The 19,539-nt window shown below is 34.5% G+C and overlaps 2 protein-coding genes and 1 non-coding gene across 6 annotated transcripts; 2 read left to right on the forward strand and 1 right to left on the reverse strand.

The window, feature by feature from the left end:
* Positions 1-5,575: 5,575 nt before the first annotated feature.
* TRNAQ-CUG lies at positions 5,576-5,647 on the reverse strand. The gene has a single exon. It is a non-coding gene; the product is annotated as a tRNA-Gln (tRNA).
* A 97-nt stretch (positions 5,648-5,744) lies between these two features.
* LOC106308151 (E3 ubiquitin-protein ligase SINAT4) lies at positions 5,745-7,980 on the forward strand. Its single transcript, XM_013745285.1, has 4 exons — positions 5,745-5,926; positions 6,181-6,425; positions 6,980-7,366; positions 7,437-7,980. The coding sequence occupies exons 2-4, from the start codon at positions 6,210-6,212 to the stop codon at positions 7,797-7,799; spliced, it is 966 nt and encodes a 321-aa protein (XP_013600739.1). The 5' UTR covers positions 5,745-5,926; positions 6,181-6,209; the 3' UTR covers positions 7,800-7,980.
* Positions 7,981-12,128: 4,148 nt separating this feature from the next.
* On the forward strand, positions 12,129-14,138 carry LOC106308057 (zinc finger protein CONSTANS-LIKE 16-like). 4 transcript variants are annotated; one of them, XM_013745173.1, is made up of 5 exons: positions 12,129-12,212; positions 12,320-12,446; positions 12,981-13,424; positions 13,610-13,750; positions 13,851-14,138. In XM_013745173.1, the coding sequence occupies exons 2-5, from the start codon at positions 12,342-12,344 to the stop codon at positions 13,929-13,931; spliced, it is 771 nt and encodes a 256-aa protein (XP_013600627.1). In that variant the 5' UTR covers positions 12,129-12,212; positions 12,320-12,341; the 3' UTR covers positions 13,932-14,138. The 4 variants fall into 4 exon arrangements, with proteins under 4 accessions (XP_013600627.1, XP_013600629.1, XP_013600630.1 ...); XM_013745175.1 differs by having other exon boundaries at positions 12,984-13,424; XM_013745176.1 differs by having other exon boundaries at positions 12,185-12,446; positions 12,984-13,424.
* The last annotated feature ends 5,401 nt before the right edge of the window (positions 14,139-19,539 follow it).

Consider the following 19,539-nt stretch of genomic DNA (forward strand, 5'->3'; position numbering starts at 1 on the left):
TGGATTTGCCTAAGACAAAAAACATTGAATAATTTAAAATTATTTTATAATTATCTTACTTATATTTTTATGAAAGATTATATCATTTATATTTTAAAATAATCATACTAAATATATAATTAAAATTAAAATTCAAACAAAAAACCCGGGCGTAGCCCGGGCTCGATCCTAATATAGAGATGATATAGTTTTGAACAAATAAATACTAGGTCTCCTCGTGTCTTTATTTTCTCATCAACCATCACCGTCTTCGTTTGGCCTTACGGTAGATTACAAAATACGGCTACGAAAAAAATACATGGTAGAGAAATAATACATCAGAATATCATAAAATTAAAAATGAAATATAGAGAGATATATACGATGCAAATTATGAGAAAATTAGTAAGTCTCCTCTAGTACTTTCTTTGTCATCTTCAAAATACCATCATTGTGACTGTTTGAACTCATCAATACTATTAAAAGGGAAAAAGTGTTTAAAATCTACTTATGAAAATTGTATGGACCCTTTCATTTAAATCATTATTTTTTGTTTTACCTTAAATTTAGACTCACAATATGTTACCATATATTTTTCTAACAATAATTTATTCAATTCCTTGATTTATTCAAATCTTACTCCTAAATCCTAATTATTACTATTACTATATTTACAATTTTGATTTTTAATCATAAAAGCATTGAAACTAATGTTTTATATTATCACTTTTATCATATAATATATAATTTAAAGCAATAGAAGTTACACGACATATATGTGTACATTCTAACTTTCTCTTTCCTTTATAATAAAGTAATCATATCATATATAAATTTTTTCACTAAAATCTCATGTCATATACTAAACTTTCAACCGTCTATAGTTTGATAGATATTCTCATATTTAAAAATGAGTTTTCTGAATATTCATGTTACCTTCAAAAATGTAGAAATTCATTGGTTCTGTTAAAGCTAACCCGACTTCACGATATCAATATTGATTATTTACGATTTTGAAAATTATTGATTTAGATATTATACTTTTATATACTTTTCACTTAAAAATGAATCAAAATTATTAAAAGGGAAGAAGTTTTTAAAAATCTAATATATAAAGTTTTTGGAGTCATGTATAACTAACTATTTATTATTTTTTTGGTGATACCATTAATCATTCTAACCATACAATATTTTAAATATTTTAACAGATCCTAATATTATTCCTAATAATACCTTTTCTAAGAAAAATATTTCATCAACCATGTTTTTGTACAATAATATACTTGAAACTCCAAACAAATACCCAAAAAATTCAAATACCTAAAAATTCAAAATCTTATTCAAAATCTGACATGATGAACTGAAAAATACCCAAAATTTTATTCAAATAACAAATTTTTTATAATTTGAAAATTTACCTGAAATCAAAAACTATAATCGTAAACCAAAAACTTAGAAAAATATCCATAATACCGGAAACATATTCAAAATATCCAAATATACCTAATAAACACAACGTATTTATGATCGGGTCTAGAGTAGGACCCAGACTCAAACAAAGACATGCGGGTCCAAAAAAAAAATCAATAGGTTATCTTCTCTGGACCTGAACTAAACCTATATTTTCGGATCGGTTCGTTTTTTATTTTGATCCGGATATAATTCTCATACCTAAAAGAAACTTTTACGTAAAAGTGTACATATAAAATATCAAATAAACTTATTCATAGATTATATAACTGTTAAAGATTATATTTTTCTATATAATAAGACTTTGTATTATAATATAATCCAATAAATCCGCGCTTTCTAAGCGCGGGTCAAAATCTAGTGGTAGATTAAAAGAATACGACAATGAAAAAATCACACAGTATAGAAATCGCATAATATATATTTGTTTAGAAAACATATAGTTTGCAAACTTAAGAAAAAAAGAGAAATATGAACCAAGTTGTGACCATATAATTAAATAATAAGTGTCCTCAGGTTCTTCCATTGTCATAATCAACCGTCTTTGTAGAAAATAAAAACATCAACATATAACAAAACGAGTTTTGAGAAATAATACATCAGCAGTGTTGATTTCAGCGATGCTGATTTCAGCATAAGATAAAAGCAAATCAAGTCGTGAACATATAAATACGTGTCTTTTCTTCCTTTCCGTTATCGTCTTCAACTCATCAACGTCTTCAAATGGACCAAATTAAAACGATAAAGAGCTAGGAAACAGTTCCACTCCTGCAGATAGTGGAGATCTTCCCTCGGATGAGATACTACCAGCCACAACCAATGTTCCTCCGCTGCAAGGGACAGATAGTGGAACAGGTTTTAATCTAATAACATCGATCTTGGAATTATTTATTCATTTGTTTTAGATTTTAAAGTCTACATTACATAGTTTTTTTAAATATACTATTTATTATGAAATTTAAATCTGACTGTTACTTTTGTAATTGGTAGACACTATAACAAAACAAAAGTATTTGAAATTAATATCTGTGTCGATAGTGAACCATGTATAGAATGCGTTGGTTATTCATCCGAACCCAACGTTCATATCGCATTTTGCATGCATGGTGGTAGATTCAAAGAGAATAGTGGACGTTGCATACTTTAATTTGAGAGGCACTGTTGTCACAGTGTGCAACTGAAGAAGCAAGAAAACTATGAGATACATTACATAATACAACATCATTCTTTTGAACACTCGGAATCAAGAGTGTTAAAAGACAAAATTAGTATTTTATTGACTCCTTGTTACACTATGCGTAGGAACGAAAAGCAACAGCAATGGCTCTGATACCAAAATGAAGTGGAGGCAAATAGAGAAGAGAAGCTTGTGGAGAAAGAAGCTAAGGGAAGTTCGAGGACTAACGTAGAAGACAAGAGAAGCCCTGAGGATGTGCTGAAGGAGATGCAAATGCAAAAGACTCATGATCTCTACTGTCCAAACTGCACTCACAACATCACCAGAACTGCTGAACTATTTGAAAAGGGAAAAGAGAAGTTTCAATACAACAATGAAAATATCATATTGTCGTTTGTTATCGTTGTCTCCTTCAAGTACCCTTTCATCTTCCTCCCGTGGTTCTATAACAACACCCCAGGTATGCATGTGTTTAGACGTGTGTTTAAAAATCTTCTCCACCCTAAGAATCCTAAGAAGAATCTTAAACAATGTTGAATTAATTTTTATTAAAGGGGCAGAGAGTAGACCTTTCCCAATGAATTTCTTAAATTTCTACTTAAGTGATCTTAGAGTTTTAGCCATTAAATCGACTTACCGTTAGTTATTTTTTAATATATATATTTGACACTGATTGATTCTTGTTGGTCAAACTTCAGATGAGCCAGCTCCAAGTGTCGTGAGCGAAACACCCAAGAAACATGTCCCGGCCTGGCTCCGGTTCGTATTGGTCGTGGTTCTACTATTGCTATCAGCCCTTGTTCTTCTGTGGATCCCACCTTCTCCGTCACCGCTATCTCCGAAACCAATACCACCGCCCACGCCACATACCAATGGAAGTTTAACCATAGACATCCCTGATCCACAGAGGTTCCAGAAGATGCTACAGAGATTGATGGTAACCTGATACCACATGGTCCTGGTGTTGTCGAAGACGATAAACCTATCTGGCCGTCTCCGTCAACTATAGTAAACAAAGGAGGCTTGGTACACTTCTACTGGGTCAAATATCTCCCAAGTAGCAGGGTCCTTTATGTCATCTCGTTGCTGTTACTTGCCGCTTTGGCTCTGTTCTGGCCTTCCATGACCCGGACCAAGGGAACAGAACCGGAAGGTAAGGCAGATTTGCCAAGTGAGACACAAAAAAAAATTGGCGAAGAGAAAGATTCTACGACTAAACCAGGTCCTTCCTACATTCTTACTCTTATTATATGATTCTCTCATCGTTTCTATGACTCTATCTCTTCCTTTATTATATTCTTTTTTATTTTTATTTTTTTGAAACACAACTCTTCCTTTGTTATGTTCATTAAAATGTTTTCAAGAAGACGAAAAAGAGGTTCTTGGAGATAAAGAAGGTGTTCCTTCGCTGATTGGTGGTCTGTCTACTCCAGGCAACAAAACAAATGGTTCAGAGAGAGCGAAAGAGATCCCTCCTCCCCTTATGGCCCCTCAACCTACAACATTCGCCAAAATTCTAAGCATTTTGAGGCAACATATAGTGGTTCCAGTTCACAATGTCTTGCAAACAGAGCTAGATATCTTGAAGAGTATTGTGTACGGTGGTCTAATCGAGTCCATCACAAGCTTCGGGGTTGTATCCTCCGCTGCTGCTTCCGGAACTTCGACTCGTAAGTACACATGAACACACAAAATACTAACATGGAGTTTCTTCATACATCTCAACAGTTCGAAATTAACATTGTCCTTACTTGCAGTCAACGTTATGGCCTTGGGGCTAGCCAATTTATTAAGTGGCCTATTTCTCATCATTTACAACGTAAGTTGTTTTGTTCCCTCTCCTTCTCCAGAAAAAGAGAATATTAGTTTGATTTTCTCTAATGTTTGTCAATAAAAGCTTCATTCAAGTTTGATTTTTAACCAAAAGAGGATCTATTTTGGCAGCTATATGGACTTGTAATGTCTGAACCCTTCTTTCCACATGCGCACATTGATAATGCGACGGATATGAAGGATAAAATAGATCCGTACGAGCAAATGCTTGGAAACAGAAACAATGTCGCACTCCATTGCATCGTTGTCGTGGTCTCATTCATATTCTTCGGTGTGATCCCTCCACTCTTCTACGGCTTCTCTTTCAAAACAACAGACAATAGATACTACGAAGCTGCGGTTTTCGTAGCCGCGTCTCTGCTCTGCGTCATCACTCTCTCCTTTGGCAAAGCTCACGCTTTCAAGAAGGATAAACTCAAGACTGTGGCTGTATACACCGGAATAGCGATTGGGGCGTCTGCGTTTTCTTGCATTGCAAGCCAGCACGTTAGAGGTCTGCTTGAGAAGTATGAGTTTCATAAGATTGCGTCTGATTAGCCAAAAGAGTGATTTCAAGATTGCAGAAGAGTTTTTTTCAAACGCTAGTAAACAGAGTTATCCATGTTTTTACTTTTGTCACAAGTGTTTAATGTTTGTTTCTGCTTCACGAGCTTGTTTTGTTTCTCTGTAAGCAAAATGTTCTGTTTTTATCAATAAGAATCAGTTTCGTTTTCATATATCAATAACAAAATTTGTTTTATCAATAAGAGAAAGGGCAATTCTATATATTTTTTTAAGTTTTTGTCACAAAAATAGCACTTAAAAAATAAAATGACCAAAATAGTACTTTTTTGTTTTGAAAATTTTAATTTTTTTATTTTTTAAAATTTGAAACTCTATCTCTAAAACCCCACTTAACTTTAAACCCTAAATGTAGATTAGTTTTGTTCATTGATGTCAACTAGCTATACAAGGGAATTTCTCTAAGAAAAATTGTATGGTTCTAAATCTCTGTTAAACTTTTCATGTGTGTTTTAATATGTGCAAACATTTATTGCGAGCGTAGGAAGCACAAAATAAGAAATGGCTTAGTTGTTAGAATTGAGGAAAAAAATTGGACCCTTTTAAACAAAATGAAGGTTCTACCGAGAATTGAACTCGGGTTACTGGATTCAGAGTCCAATGTCCTAACCGCTAGACCATAGAACCATTTGATAGCAGGGTGGACATAAACGTTTAAATACATATAAAAGGATGACGTCTTAGAGAAGATTGGCGGACATCAGTTACGTCCCCATTGGTTTTGAATCCAATGATTCGTTCTGCCAGTTGGTTGGGTTGAAGAGATAGCCGTCGGATTCAAACTCGAATGAAAGGAAGCCTTCTGCATCTGGACGGCTCAGATTTGATCTCTCTTCTTCCTCTCTCCATTTCAGAGGCCACCAACAAGCACCCGACTTTTCCCCAGAAACGGTCGGGTCGGGTCGGGTTAGAGTCAGGGCCGATCTGTTTTTTCAGTCTTCTTTCCGTTTTCTCTCTTTCTCCTGTCTTTTTTTTTTCTTTCCAGATTCGTTTAATCGAATTCATTCTCAAATACTCCCAAAAGTAGTTAAAGCAAAGTACTTCTTTGTTCTTTCCCTCTTAATCGGGTTTGAAAGAAAGGAATTTTCTTTTCCTAGAAACGAGATTCCACGGAAAAATAAAAGAGATTGTTTTGACCTATTTGTGTTTTTGAATTTTAGGGTTTTTTTTTTGAAATCGGATTGTTGTAATGGAGACGGAGAGTATGGATCGCGAATCGTCGACGAGAAGCATCCCTAACGATAACGAAGCTTACCATTTCTCTTCCACGAAGAATCACGCCGGAGCTGCCGCCGCCGTCGTTACCAATATAGTCGGTCCGACGTCAACGGCTGCTGCCACTAGCGTCTACGAGCTTCTGGAGTGCCCTGTCTGCACCTTTTCTATGTACCCTCCTATCCATCAGGTGAAGTTTTGTTCTTTTTGATTCATCATCTTTGGCTGTTGTTTGATCGGATTGCGCTTTGGCCTGTTGCGCCTCTCCTTTTGGAGGCTGATGATACGACACAGTTTCGTGATTCAGTAGCTGAAATAGCATTAGGCCAGGCTTATGTTCTCATGCTATTTGCTAGATGTTTCGTGTTTCATTGCAATGATATAAATCGTTATAAGTTTTGGGGCCATTTCAAATTTACTTCCACTTTTCAAATTTAACATTTGAGGTTTGATGGAAATGACTAAATTAACCATTTTAATTCTCTTATATAATGTTTTAAAATAATTTATAAAACATTTATAGACGTTTATAAACCATATAAATATTAATATATTTTTGATCGAGTGTATTTTTATAAAGTGGTAGCTAAATAGCAATTTCTCATAAGTTTTCGTCAAAACAATTTAATCCAGGGCATTTACTAGGCTAGATGATATAATGTGGTTGTTTGTAGGTTTCTTTGGTGGAAGTTCTTAATAGTTGTGGTAATCTAAAAAATCTCTCTCTTTTTCTTATTGTTCTAGTGTCATAATGGGCACACGTTATGCTCGACTTGTAAAGTGAGAGTGCACAACCGGTGTCCCACGTGTAGACAAGAGCTTGGAGATATAAGATGTTTAGCTCTTGAGAAAGTAGCCGAGTCGCTTGAGCTGCCTTGCAAGTATTACAACCTCGGATGCCCTGAGATTTTTCCTTACTACAGCAAACTAAAGCACGAGTCTCTCTGTAACTTCAGACCGTACTCTTGTCCTTACGCTGGCTCCGAGTGCGGTGTCGTAGGGGACATCCCTTTCCTTGTATCCCATCTCAGGGATGATCACAAAGTTGACATGCACGCTGGCTCCACTTTTAACCACCGTTACGTCAAATCCAATCCGCGTGAAGTAGAGAACGCTACTTGGATGCTTACTGTGAGTGTGTAGTAAACATGATTCTCATCAATGTAAGTGTCTCATCTTTTGTTCCTTGTCTTGGTTTCAGGTGTTTCAATGCTTTGGGCAATACTTCTGCCTCCATTTTGAGGCGTTCCAGCTCGGGATGGGTCCCGTGTACATGGCGTTCCTGAGATTCATGGGGGACGAGGAAGAAGCAAGGAGTTATAGCTACAGTTTAGAAGTGGGAGGGAGTGGGAGGAAGCTAACGTGGGAAGGAACACCAAGAAGCATCAGAGATAGCCACAGGAAAGTAAGAGACAGCAACGACGGTTTCATCATCCAAAGAAACATGGCTCTCTTCTTCTCCGGCGGTGATAGGAAAGAGCTTAAACTTAGAATCACTGGTAAAATATGGATAGAGCAACACAGTCCAGATTCTGGGCTCTGCATACCAAACCTATCTTCATGATATCATTCATTCTTCTTTTTTTTTTCCTCTTTGAGAAGGTGTATGATGATTTGGCTTGCACTGTTGTTCTATCATCTATGTATGTATCTAAAACATTTCTTGAATGAGTTGTGTTTGATGATATCAAAGTTATAAGTGTCATTGGTTGGGTAATCTCAAATGTTAAGATTCATTACGTACATGGAGATTGGAGAAACGATCTAAATTGGAAAAGATAATGTAATTACGAGGAATAATTAAATTAGCTTATAGAGAGATTGCTTATGATTGATTGACCTTACTTTCTTTTACCTTCTGATAAAAGATGGAGGTGCAGGATCGAACCCCGTGCCTCTCGGATGCGAAGGGAGCGCTCTACCATATGAGCTACACCCCCGATTTGATATTTGAAACCAATGCAATCTCAATCACTTATAATTTATAATATTACTTTAGTTTGTAAATGCGTACATATATAAAACTTACTAGAGAAAATAAATTTGTCAAAGTCTATGAACAACTCATCATCGTGTTTTCTTATATAAAAAAATTATGTGGCAGCAAAAGATTCTTTTCCCGTATAGTAAATGGAATAGAATCTCCGGTGAGATATTTTGCTTGCGGCTGGAATATTCTTTTGAAGGACTTAACATTGTTTTTAGTGTAAATTAGATTTGATGTAAACTGTAGCTGTGGTCCTATGTCCATAGTTCTCAATGATTCAAAAGAGACAACAACGCTAGAGGACACACATGTATTAGTCAATCTCTACATCATCATTTATCACATTGTAGATGTATCAAGACATCAAGTTGAGATAGGGACAAATAGACAATTCCTTGTTTATTTGGATCCGTCTTCTTCATTACAAATCCTGTCAACTTCTATGCAAAAACTCATTTTGTAAGACATGCTAAAATTAATATAAAGTTTTGTTTTCTCGACTCAATCCATAAGAGGGGTCGAGCTTGGAAGCCACCCAATGAGCCTCCTGCGAGTGTTTAGTTTAGCTTAATACAAAAGCTTCCTTCGAGTTCGATGATCGAGTAAGAAAAATATCTAAAATATTTTAGTCGGAGAAAAACGTTTTATGAATGTAAGTTAGGTAGATCATCGAGTCTATTATAGTGTGATTATGAAACCGAGTTAGTAGCATTAACTAAACCCATTTTTTGCTAATCGTACTGAAACCACTCTGTAAACTTTCACATGTCAGTTTTGTCATTTCCTCAATGCTTAATATTAAATAATAATAATAATAATAATAATAATAATAACAATAACAATAAGAGAAAATGGACATCACGGGACCTAGGTTCCCGGCCACAAAGGCAAAGAAGCATATGAAAAAATTGATTGATTATATGAATTTGGTTGAAAAAGTACAACCAGAGATTGTATTCTATGAACCAATTTAGTTGTAGCGATTTACAACTAAACAAAGAGAGGGGAGTAACAACGTGGCACCCATACTACGAACTAAACATGTGATGCCTGTCTACTCTAGTGTCTAAAGTCACCTAACTATAATAACCCTAGTGTTAAGACTTAATCGATTTGCTAAGCTTACTTTACAACTTGCCCTATAGAGAGAAAATCACTTGAAAATGTTGCACATAAGAGATAGTAGATCTCCGTAGTTGTAGCAGAAACCTCTCGATTTTGCATATTGAGAAGAAAAAGACTTGTTTTGTACATCATATGCGAGAGATATTCAGATTTTCGATTTGAACTGAAAATAATTGTTCATATATTTTTTTTTTTTTGTAAAAATGTTAAAATTTTATAACATTTTCGGAGTTTTGACAGAAATTACAAAGACACTAGTAGCAGACAAATGAAACTAAGCAACAAATGGGAGAGAAGAAGAAATCAACACCTAGAAGATCCAAAGAACATTGACAAACTTAAGAACATAGAGCTAAAAAGCAGAGAAGAGCAGAAGCTTGACCGAGAAGAAAGCATTGCCAAATAGGAATAACACCTTTGATCAAACATGAGACCACGCTGCAGTAGAAATTGGCTTGCCTGCTAATGCTACTCCAAATTATTGATGTCATCCCCAGACAGCTTTGCAGACCTCAGTCAGAAGAAGATCAAACCTCCAAACCACCACCGGTAGCTAGAAGCAACGAACTTCTAGAGCTGCCGACTGCTACTCAACCAGAAAACTCCATGAGTGCCTTTAGAGTAGTCCCACCAGGATCTCCAAGCGCCACAATTATTGGATTCGACTTCAGAAAAAATGCGAACCATAGCAAAAAACGGGAGCAATGAGAGTCACAACTCGATGTCGTTCTTCCAAACCTGCAAAATAGACAAAGGACATGCCCACCATTGCAGACCAAATGGTCGGGCAATGATGCTGGGAAGGCCTAAACCTAACATGAAGCTCCCTCGACGAGCCACCCCTCCCCTGACCCAAGGGATATCGGAGATCGCCGCTTCACACTAGAACCGAGAACCAGAGCTAGCTCCACAAAACTTCACCAAAGCTACGCCAACGTGGAAGAGCCGGTGAGCAACTCTGACGAACCGGAACGGAAGAACACCACAAAAAATACACTGTTGCAGACATACACCAAGTGCGGCAAAGACCGGATGGGGAAGAGCTGGAGCCACCATCGGAGAAACAGGTCATAGACGGCCCACCATAGCTCTGAGACCAAAACAGTGGCACACAAACAACATGGGAATAGCGACCACCACACAGCAGCCAACACATCCATGGCCGTGCCTCCGAACACGCTGAAGCCCAACCAAACCGGAGAAGAAGGGGCCCAACAACTCGACGCCGAGCACACGAAACCACCGACACCTTCAGAAAACCTCACCAATCCGGAGCAAGACACCAAGCCACCGGATCTACAGAGAGGAGGAACCCTCACCCGACCACGCGCTCTCACCGCCACGGAGAAAACAAATCTAGAAAAATGGAAAACCTAGATCTACTCTACACCGCAACCCAAAACTTCGACTTCTCCGCCGATACACCCAAAGACCAGCCTCGTCATGACACCAAAGCTCAACCATGATATATCGGAACCGAGCTAGATCGGTCCTTCTTAGCTTCATCGACATCAGGGCTAACGACATATCAGAGGCTCAAATGGACCCACAAAGAAGCAAGGAAAATAAAAGAGAGAGAAGAGACACGCCTCCGACGGCGGAAGGCCGCCGGAGAAACCGGGAAGATGAGTTTTGAGAGAGAGAGAGGATCTTTACAAGATCCTTTTTTTTCTTTTCTCAAAACTGTAAAGGTTAAACTTTTTATATACGAAAACGCATCTTTTGTTTCGACTCCCTTGCCCCTGTCCTTGCAGCCTGACTGGGCTCACCCCGAAGGGCCAGCTCACCAGAAATCCCCAAGGCGTGCCCGAGAAACCTAATGGGCCATCTGCGAGCACATGATATTTTGATTACCACAGTACCACCCCGCCGACAGAGAGTTGAACCCGCGACCTCTAGCAGTCGTGTGTGAAAATCTCATTGAAACCACTAAGCCATCAATGATATCTCAAAAACCGTAAAGGTTGAACTTTTTATAGTGATTGGGCTCACTCCGAAGGGCCACCTCACCAGAAATCCCCAAGGTGTGCCCAAGAAATCCAAATGGGCCATCTGCGAGCACATGATTTTTTGATTACCACAGTACCACCCCGACAGAGAGTCGAACCCGCGACCTCAAGCAGTCGTGTGTAAGAATCTCATTGAAACCACTAGACAATCAATGATATCTCAAAAAGGTGGGTTCACCTCTTTGCCGGAAACCCAAATATTGTAAATAGTTTATGCCACCGTGAATTGAACCCGGTTGGAAGGACTATTTACAATGATAAGAATTTTTCCATATTCATATTCGATAGATATTACCATAATTCTTTCAACCGGCTGATTTCACCTTTAAAAATAACCGATAATGATAAGAATTTGAATTTATTCATGTTTTCGAGAGTCAAAATATACATACAAATTCACTAACAAATGAAGGCAAAGCCAGATGTGTAATATTTTTCCATGTTATCGTTTAGACTTGTTCTTCAAAATTATTTGAATACCAATCAAAATTTGATTTAGTTTGACCAAAAAATAATTAGCAAGACTATATACTTATATACCTGAGCTACTTAACCTAGAGTTACTTAATTGATCTGTTAAATCTTAGCTATTGTCTACTAATCTCAACATTAGTTTCTCTAATAATCATTACTTGTTAGAATGTACAACTTGCCATCTAATATTATAGAGAGCAAATCAGTTGGAAATGTTGCACATATGAAGTAGTATGGACTTACATTTTTTATACTTTTGTTTTTTCTCCAAAATATACAAAAGAAATAAACAGATATGGATGTGGGGTTTGAGTGTGTATAAAGCTGCTCTACATCACAAAGGCAAGAAGAGAGGCCCCAAAGGACAGAACTTTCCTTCAGGGTATCCTCCAAGCTTCCCCACTTGGCCTCTACTTTTTCATTTTTTTTAAGGGATTTTTGTAACACACTCTCTCTTCTTCTGCTCAAATTCCCCATTTCTACTTGCAGGAAACAGAGCAAATAGGAGAAAATGTATGCAGATACAGGGCTAGGGTTCCGATTCATGCAGGGTTGTTCTCCAGAAATCCATCAGTTCGAAGACCTCTTTAAACCCTACAAGCTCTCTGATCAAACGGTTTGTCTTTGTTTTCCCTTGTAAAGGTTGAGTCTTTCTTGGCCGATGTAAAGATTGAAACTTTAATCTTTCTTCTGTTGATGCTTTATGGAAAGAACTCAACTTTATTCTTCCCTTTGATTTAGGGTTTGTGATAATGGGGGGGGAGTGAGCCTTTTCTCTTTATACACGCTGGACTTAGAACTGTTAGAGCGTGTGATGTCTTTACACGATTGATAACAAACTTTTTGCGTGTGTTCCGACAATCAGATTCCGTGTCCAAAATGACTTCTGTCTCTCTTTTTTTTTTTGGGTACAATCATGTTCCACTTAAGACTGTAAGAAAATAAGTAAGATTTGCTTTCCTTTCACCCTTTTTTGAACGAAACCACTCCCAAAGAGATCTGTTGAGTGTTTGTACATAAAAGCCAAAGAAAACTCACTAAGTTTCTGGGGCCGAACTTTGAAGGAAACAAGTCTTGAGTTGTGGTCTTGTCTTTCTCTTGTTCTGTTTTGCTCATGTTGTGCTGATCTTCTTTTTGTATGATTGTGAAGCAGATCAGTCTTGTTGAGGCGTGTGAGTATGGTTTCGGAGAAGAGAGTGACTTATTCAAATCCCCTGAGCCGATCATTGAAGAACCAATGCTAGCCGTTGACCCCCTCTCTCAAGAGATTGTTGAACTCAGTGATCTCGGGTCGTTGCAGAGTGACCAACAGCTTATAGAAAAGGCTTTCTACGAGTGTGAGCAGGAGCTCCTAGTGAAATCAGCCATGGAGTCTCCACTGCTCTCCGAGGTACTAGACAGGAAGAACGTCTCTCAAGTGGCGGAAACGGACATTAGTAGCGTAGTTGTCTCTGATGTCCCAGTTCCTAAGAGCGTGAGCTCGGGGAACCTGAGATCGATGGATGTGGCACAGCACGAGGATGCGGTGATTCAGAGGTTCTTCCCTCCAGTGGATAATGGAATGAGAAGAGCCTTTAGCGAGAGCGATATACAGGTTTGAATCAAAGTTATTTAATAGCACTCTTTTGAACAGTGAAACTGAAAACAATACATAAGTGTTTTCAAGATTACGGAGCTGTTGATAGGAAGTTGTGACCTTTCATAGACTCAAATGATACAAATATCTCTCATATATATATGGTTAGTTAGTTCACTTGTGGATGTTTTCCTTTATGGCAGACACTGGGGACTAGAAACGCGGGTCAGGTTCAGTCTCAGCTGGATCGAATAATTGTTTGTTGTACCTCTGAGGACCGTCGTGAGAAGCTTTCTCGATACAGGGACAAGAAGAGCAGGAGGAATTTCGGGCGTAAAATCAAGGTAAAGACATGAAAGATGGTTAAAGGTTTTATATAAGTATCTCAATGTACCGTCTTGTTGGGAACTGAGTTCTGAATTGGTTTTTGGTGAATGGTTGCAGTATGCTTGCAGGAAGACACTTGCAGACAGTCAACCGAGGATCCGAGGAAGGTTTGCGAAAACCGAGGAGATGCAGAAATGAGGATTTGTTAGTTAGGTACCTGAAGTTGAGCAAGAAGAACAGTTTGATGAAGTGTTTTTGTATATAAAGGTTTGTCTGAATAAGAGTAGGAAGGAAAACAAGTTGTAGTAGGATTTACTCAAGTGATATGCTTATCTATGTTTAGATCTTATGAAGCTCACTCAGTCTCTAAAACTCTAAATTTATAAGCTGCGTGATGTTCCTTTATATGGTATATATTAACAGTTGACGTAAGTAGCTCTTTGATTTTTGATGAATGATTGTGAATCTGCAAACTACAAAGGGATAACATTTTGAAAATATGAAAGAATGAGATTCTGGCCAAACCTGGCCTTGCATCTGCCTGTAATGGTCCCACTTAGCTCTCTCATACAAGCGTGATTCGTCCCTTAAATTGTCATCACTCATATCCTCGAAGGAACCATGCATATGAGGACCTGAGCATCCATCATGACTTATAATTTCACGTGTAAATTCTCTTAGATTTTAATGAATGCCCATGTATACCATATTTTGTTAATAGGCTTTACTTTCCCCTCGGACTAAAACGGTTTCTAGATCCGTCACTGCCATCCGAGTGGGGGCAGGTGATCGGAGAACCTCTCAGCATTAGTCACGTGATATTTGACTCAATTTCATCCATGGTCTAACCCCAAACATGGATGAAGAAAGGAACTATCGCATCATAGATTTGGAAACCCCTTTGAGTTTGGCCCATGGTGATATAGAATAACTGGATATGGTCCGTTTGAGGAAGCACTCCACACGTTACCTCCTAACTTACTAAATTTTATCTCTCTTACATAGGAAAACCATTGTAACTGATTCAACTAACTGATTCTAAAATTACATTTTATTTTATTTTAACACGTGAAAAAGAAAAATCCTATCTGTTAGTCAAGAGAGGAAAAAAAGAGAGAGTTTTTTGTGTAACTCCAAAGCGATGGTAGAAGACTTCTATAACTCTGATATCAGCTTCATTGATTTGCCTTACTTCTGTTTCTTTGATTTATTTGTTGTTGTAAATTTATTTTAAATCAAACAAAAATTGTATTGTTCTTGTATGTGTTTATTTGAATGGATTTGGGAAAATATTTTTTTTGGATATGATTAAAAAGAATTACTTTTTATTTTAAGATGTGATCTATGTATTAAAATCTAGAAAAAATGAAAATAACTGATTCAAGAATTACTTTTTATTTTTGAGCTAATAAAAAATCATCAACCTTTGAAATTATAACAAAATTTAAGATTTCACCTATGAATATACATATAAGTTATAACCGAAAATCACTTAATACATTTTATTTTAATATATAACAAGAAGTGTGATATAATTTTGTATGATTTATCTATATTATTAAAGTAGAATATATACCGATCCAACCGGTATTTTAATTTAATTTTAACTTGAATTGAAGAAAACCAAATTTTAATATCGAACCGGAACACCGGTTTTACCGAATTTGACCAGTTATTGGGTTTACCAATTTTACTCAAATCAGATTCTTAACACAACCCATAATCGGTTAGACGAGCTAGACATAGTCCGATCGGTTTGACCGGCAAGTCCGGTTTTCAAAACATTGATTACAATTTATAATGATGAAAAATTAAACAAAATAGATTACATATTTAAACAATAAAAATTACAAAGATAAATAAAATATATAAGTATATAAATACAATACATAAACAGTAATAAATATTTCACTAAAGTTATGTTAATGCAATTTTGTAAATCAAAATATGAAAATATTAGTAATCAACCAAATACATCTATCTTCCATTAATATATACATTTACGTAATTAAAAACACACCATCATGATGAACAATTCAGATAAATGTTAATTTTATATCACAGAAATAAATAAAAAGAGATAAATAGAAACTTGAAGTTTCTTTTGTATTGTTAAAACAGTAAATAAAATCGAATGAAAATATGTTATTTATAGAAGAATATTAAATATATTAATAATTTGTAACAAAATCGTTTATTAGTCAAAAAGAAAAATAAATGGGTGAACATCTCAAAAACTGTAGTGGACAAAACTGCATGTAGGAGATCTGCAACTTTTCAGAAAAGACAAAAAAAAATTGAACTGCATACAGTTCTCCTATAATTAAACTTTTAAAAATAGAAAAACATGAATGGTGTCTCAAATGCAGTTCTCCTGCAACAACAATGATCTACATTTCTCCTTCCTCTCTCATTCATAATCTATACTATTAAAGTAGAATTCATACTATAATTCTGCCATTGGTTTTTTTTTAAATTACAATGCTGTGTCATTCCTAATTTAAAGCAGTTTTATATATAACCTAATTATTTAATATTTACCAAAATCTTAATACATATATTGAAGCATAAATGACCTTAAGCATATAGTTCCTTAAACATGTCAAAACTAATAAACGATAATTATTTTTTACGGTTTGAAAATAAAAAGATATCAAAATGTTTCCAACTCGAAGGAATATGTCAGGATCAATATATTAAATTAGGATATATTCATACCAAACAAATTTGACTAACAATCAGTATATTAGCTTATACAATTAATTTCATATCAAACAAACTTGGCCAACAATCAGAATCATTACTTTTACGGTTTGAAAAATAGAAATATATCAAAATATTTCCTACTCGCATATGTCAAGATTCTATAAGATCCACAAAATATGAAAAAATTCAACTAGAGAAATATATTTTTGTTCGCAATATTTACCCTCTTAAGATTTCATATAGAATAATAAAATATATAATAAGTATATTTCTAATGAATATCTTAAATTCTTAACCTACCGAGAGATTTTTAGGATTTACCTATTAGTATATATAGTTACTCTTACGCTTTCAATCAAATACTACATAAGTCAAAAAATATTTAGATGGATCCTAATATGAAAATCACCCTTCAAAAATCGTGAGGACAATTATATGTTTTGAGCAAGAAGGGCATATAGACAAGAGTTTCAGGGAAAAGTTTCTTATAGTATTAGGGATATTACATCCCGCATCTGGAATTCTAAGAGACATTAAGTAATATATAAAGGATTAGTGCTAATACACTAATTACTAATTGATTTTAAGTTGGAAACCCGTGATAAACTCGAATCTAATATGATATCAGAACTCAGATCTTAAATACCTCAAACTCCTAATTAATATATGACCCTTCCGACCGGGTTTAAAAAGTCGTAATTAACTCGCTCAATCGAGTATAACTGTGTTAAAGTTCCGAAGTTTCTGGCCGATAAAAACCATCTCGAGGAAGGGTATTAAGGATATTATATCCCGTATCGGGAATTCTAAGCCTTGATTGATAGAGCATTAGCATTAGCATTATGCTCTACATTATCCAATCAACAATTGCTACAAAAGCATTTAAAAGAGCATTTACTATATGCTAATGTTCTCCAAATGCTCTTTGGCAAATGCTCTCATATGAAGCTTTTAGAAAACCATTTGCATTTACAATTTATAAAATTAAGGAAAATATATAATTAATTCATTTATTTTATTTAATAAAATCATAAAAAAAATTTATATCCAGAAAATAAAATTTTGATTTCTAAATTAATTTACGACAAATTTTTTTTTTATAAAAAAATAGGTATTTCATATTTAAAACATAATTTAATTTAATTTAAATGTGAAATATTATTTTTTAAAATTTATTTTAAATAATATTTTTTGATATAAACATATTTTTATAATTATTAAATAAATAAATTAATTATATATCTTTTTAATTGTATATGTTAATATATTTATATATGTATATATATTAGAAATATATTCATTAAAAATAAATACATTATATATTATATACTAATTTTTATAATAATTTTAAATATAATACTCATACTGCTCTACCAATCATCCTATTAAACAGTTTAGCCAAAGCATACAGTTCCTATAACATACTGCTTCTATAGTATACTGCTACTACTTTATCATCTGTTTTGCCAATCAAGGCCTAAAAAACATTAAATAATATATAAATGGTTAAGCTCAATACACTAATTATCAATTTGTTTGAAGTTAGAAGCCGTAATAAACCCGAATTTAACATCTTTGGGACAACAACTCGTGGATACATTCTCAGAATACATACTCAGCAACAGATCATCAGGTGTTGTACTTGCTCGAATCTGCCTCAAGCTCTGGCATTGAATATTTTAAATTCTCTTCTTTTTTCCTATCGAACTTGCTTAATATTCTAGAACATAGTGATAGTTTGGAATAAGAACATGCAAGTTAGCAAATGTATAGTGCAAAATTCAAAATGAACGTTTCTAAAAAAAAAATCAAAATGAACATGCGCTGTTTCAACTAAATCATAGTCTACAAGTTCGAGCCGGTAATTACACATATAACATTAACAATTCTAAATCGTTAAAAAAAGAGAGAGATAGGTTGTGAGATGTTTTAAATTCTGGGAGCACATGTCTGATCTCTAAAGGGTAAAGACACTGAAACAAAGTCTGAGGAAGAATAAATATAACCAGTGACAGTTTTTACTTAAATCATAACAATATTTCTAAGCCCCATTCAAATTCATAACAAACTAATTTTTATAAATCCAGTTTTATAAATTTTAATATTTTAATTCTATCACGGACAATTTTTATTAAATTTTTTTTTATATTTATATATATATTTTCAGTTACAAAAACATATCACAATTTTGTTAATCTATAATATTAAAACAGAATCCAAGATAGGATTATACCCTTGATTTTCTGAATTACTTACAATGGTAAGACATTGCTTTTTGTGGATTATTTTTTAAATCAATTCACCGGTAATATTTTTAACCAATCATAAGTCATGTTTTTGCTAACCAATTACATTCAAACAGTATTTAATAACATTCTCAAAATTCAGAATTCTCAGCCTTATTTTCAACCAATCAAAAGTCACGTATTATATTAACCGTTTACATTTAACAACTTCTCGCTACCTTATATTTAGATTATTTAGATGTCACTCTACTGCCTAAGAATTCACAAAGAGTTATTAATTAGATGTCACTTTATATTATTTCAAGAAAGAATAAATGTCTATTACAGAAATTCAATAAATAGCCATTCATTTTAAAATTCATAAAAATTATACATAGAGCTATCTATATTATTAAAAGAAAAGTACCAATTTGAAAATGTTCTTACTTCATTAATTAAACTCATTTTTTTCTCTTGTCTTTTTCAGTTGCATTTATGAAATATCCTAAAACGAATAAAACTGCCTAATTTATTACTTGTCTTTTCAGTTACATTAATTAAATATGCTTAAATGAATTTAAACTTCCTATTTTATTGTTTGTCTTTTTCAGTTACCTTAATGAAATATCCTTAAATAAATTTGGACATAATGTCATTTAATCAACCAAAAAAACTCATGAGTTATCCTTACGTGTATAATTTTAATAATGGAAATTTTTAAAAACGTGCATCATTAAAATGTTACCTAAAACATGCAGCACTAATATATAACATGCATCAATAAAACTAGAATTTGACTCACACAATTGTACGAATATTATTTTCAGTTGATTAAATTTAAAAATAATTATTTATTCAAAAAATATTTAAGAATG

The sequence above is a fragment of the Brassica oleracea genome, chromosome C8, assembly GCF_000695525.1.
Source record: "Brassica oleracea var. oleracea cultivar TO1000 chromosome C8, BOL, whole genome shotgun sequence".
NCBI classification, from domain to species: domain Eukaryota; kingdom Viridiplantae; phylum Streptophyta; class Magnoliopsida; order Brassicales; family Brassicaceae; genus Brassica; species Brassica oleracea.

What these genes read in the sequence shown, in the direction of transcription:
- LOC106308057 (XM_013745173.1), top strand. Translation starts at nt 12,342, where the DNA reads ATGTATGCAGATACAGGGCTAGGGTTCCGATTCATGCAGGGTTGTTCT. An exon ending in ACAAGCTCTCTGATCAAACG is followed by an intron (nt 12,447 to 12,980) that starts GTTTGTCTTTGT and finishes ATGATTGTGAAG; the next exon opens with CAGATCAGTCTTGTTGAGGC. An exon ending in ATTTCGGGCGTAAAATCAAG is followed by an intron (nt 13,751 to 13,850) that starts GTAAAGACATGA and finishes GAATGGTTGCAG; the next exon opens with TATGCTTGCAGGAAGACACT.
- LOC106308151 (XM_013745285.1), top strand. Translation starts at nt 6,210, where the DNA reads ATGGAGACGGAGAGTATGGATCGCGAATCGTCGACGAGAAGCATCCCT. An exon ending in TGTACCCTCCTATCCATCAG is followed by an intron (nt 6,426 to 6,979) that starts GTGAAGTTTTGT and finishes TTATTGTTCTAG; the next exon opens with TGTCATAATGGGCACACGTT. An exon ending in ACGCTACTTGGATGCTTACT is followed by an intron (nt 7,367 to 7,436) that starts GTGAGTGTGTAG and finishes TCTTGGTTTCAG; the next exon opens with GTGTTTCAATGCTTTGGGCA.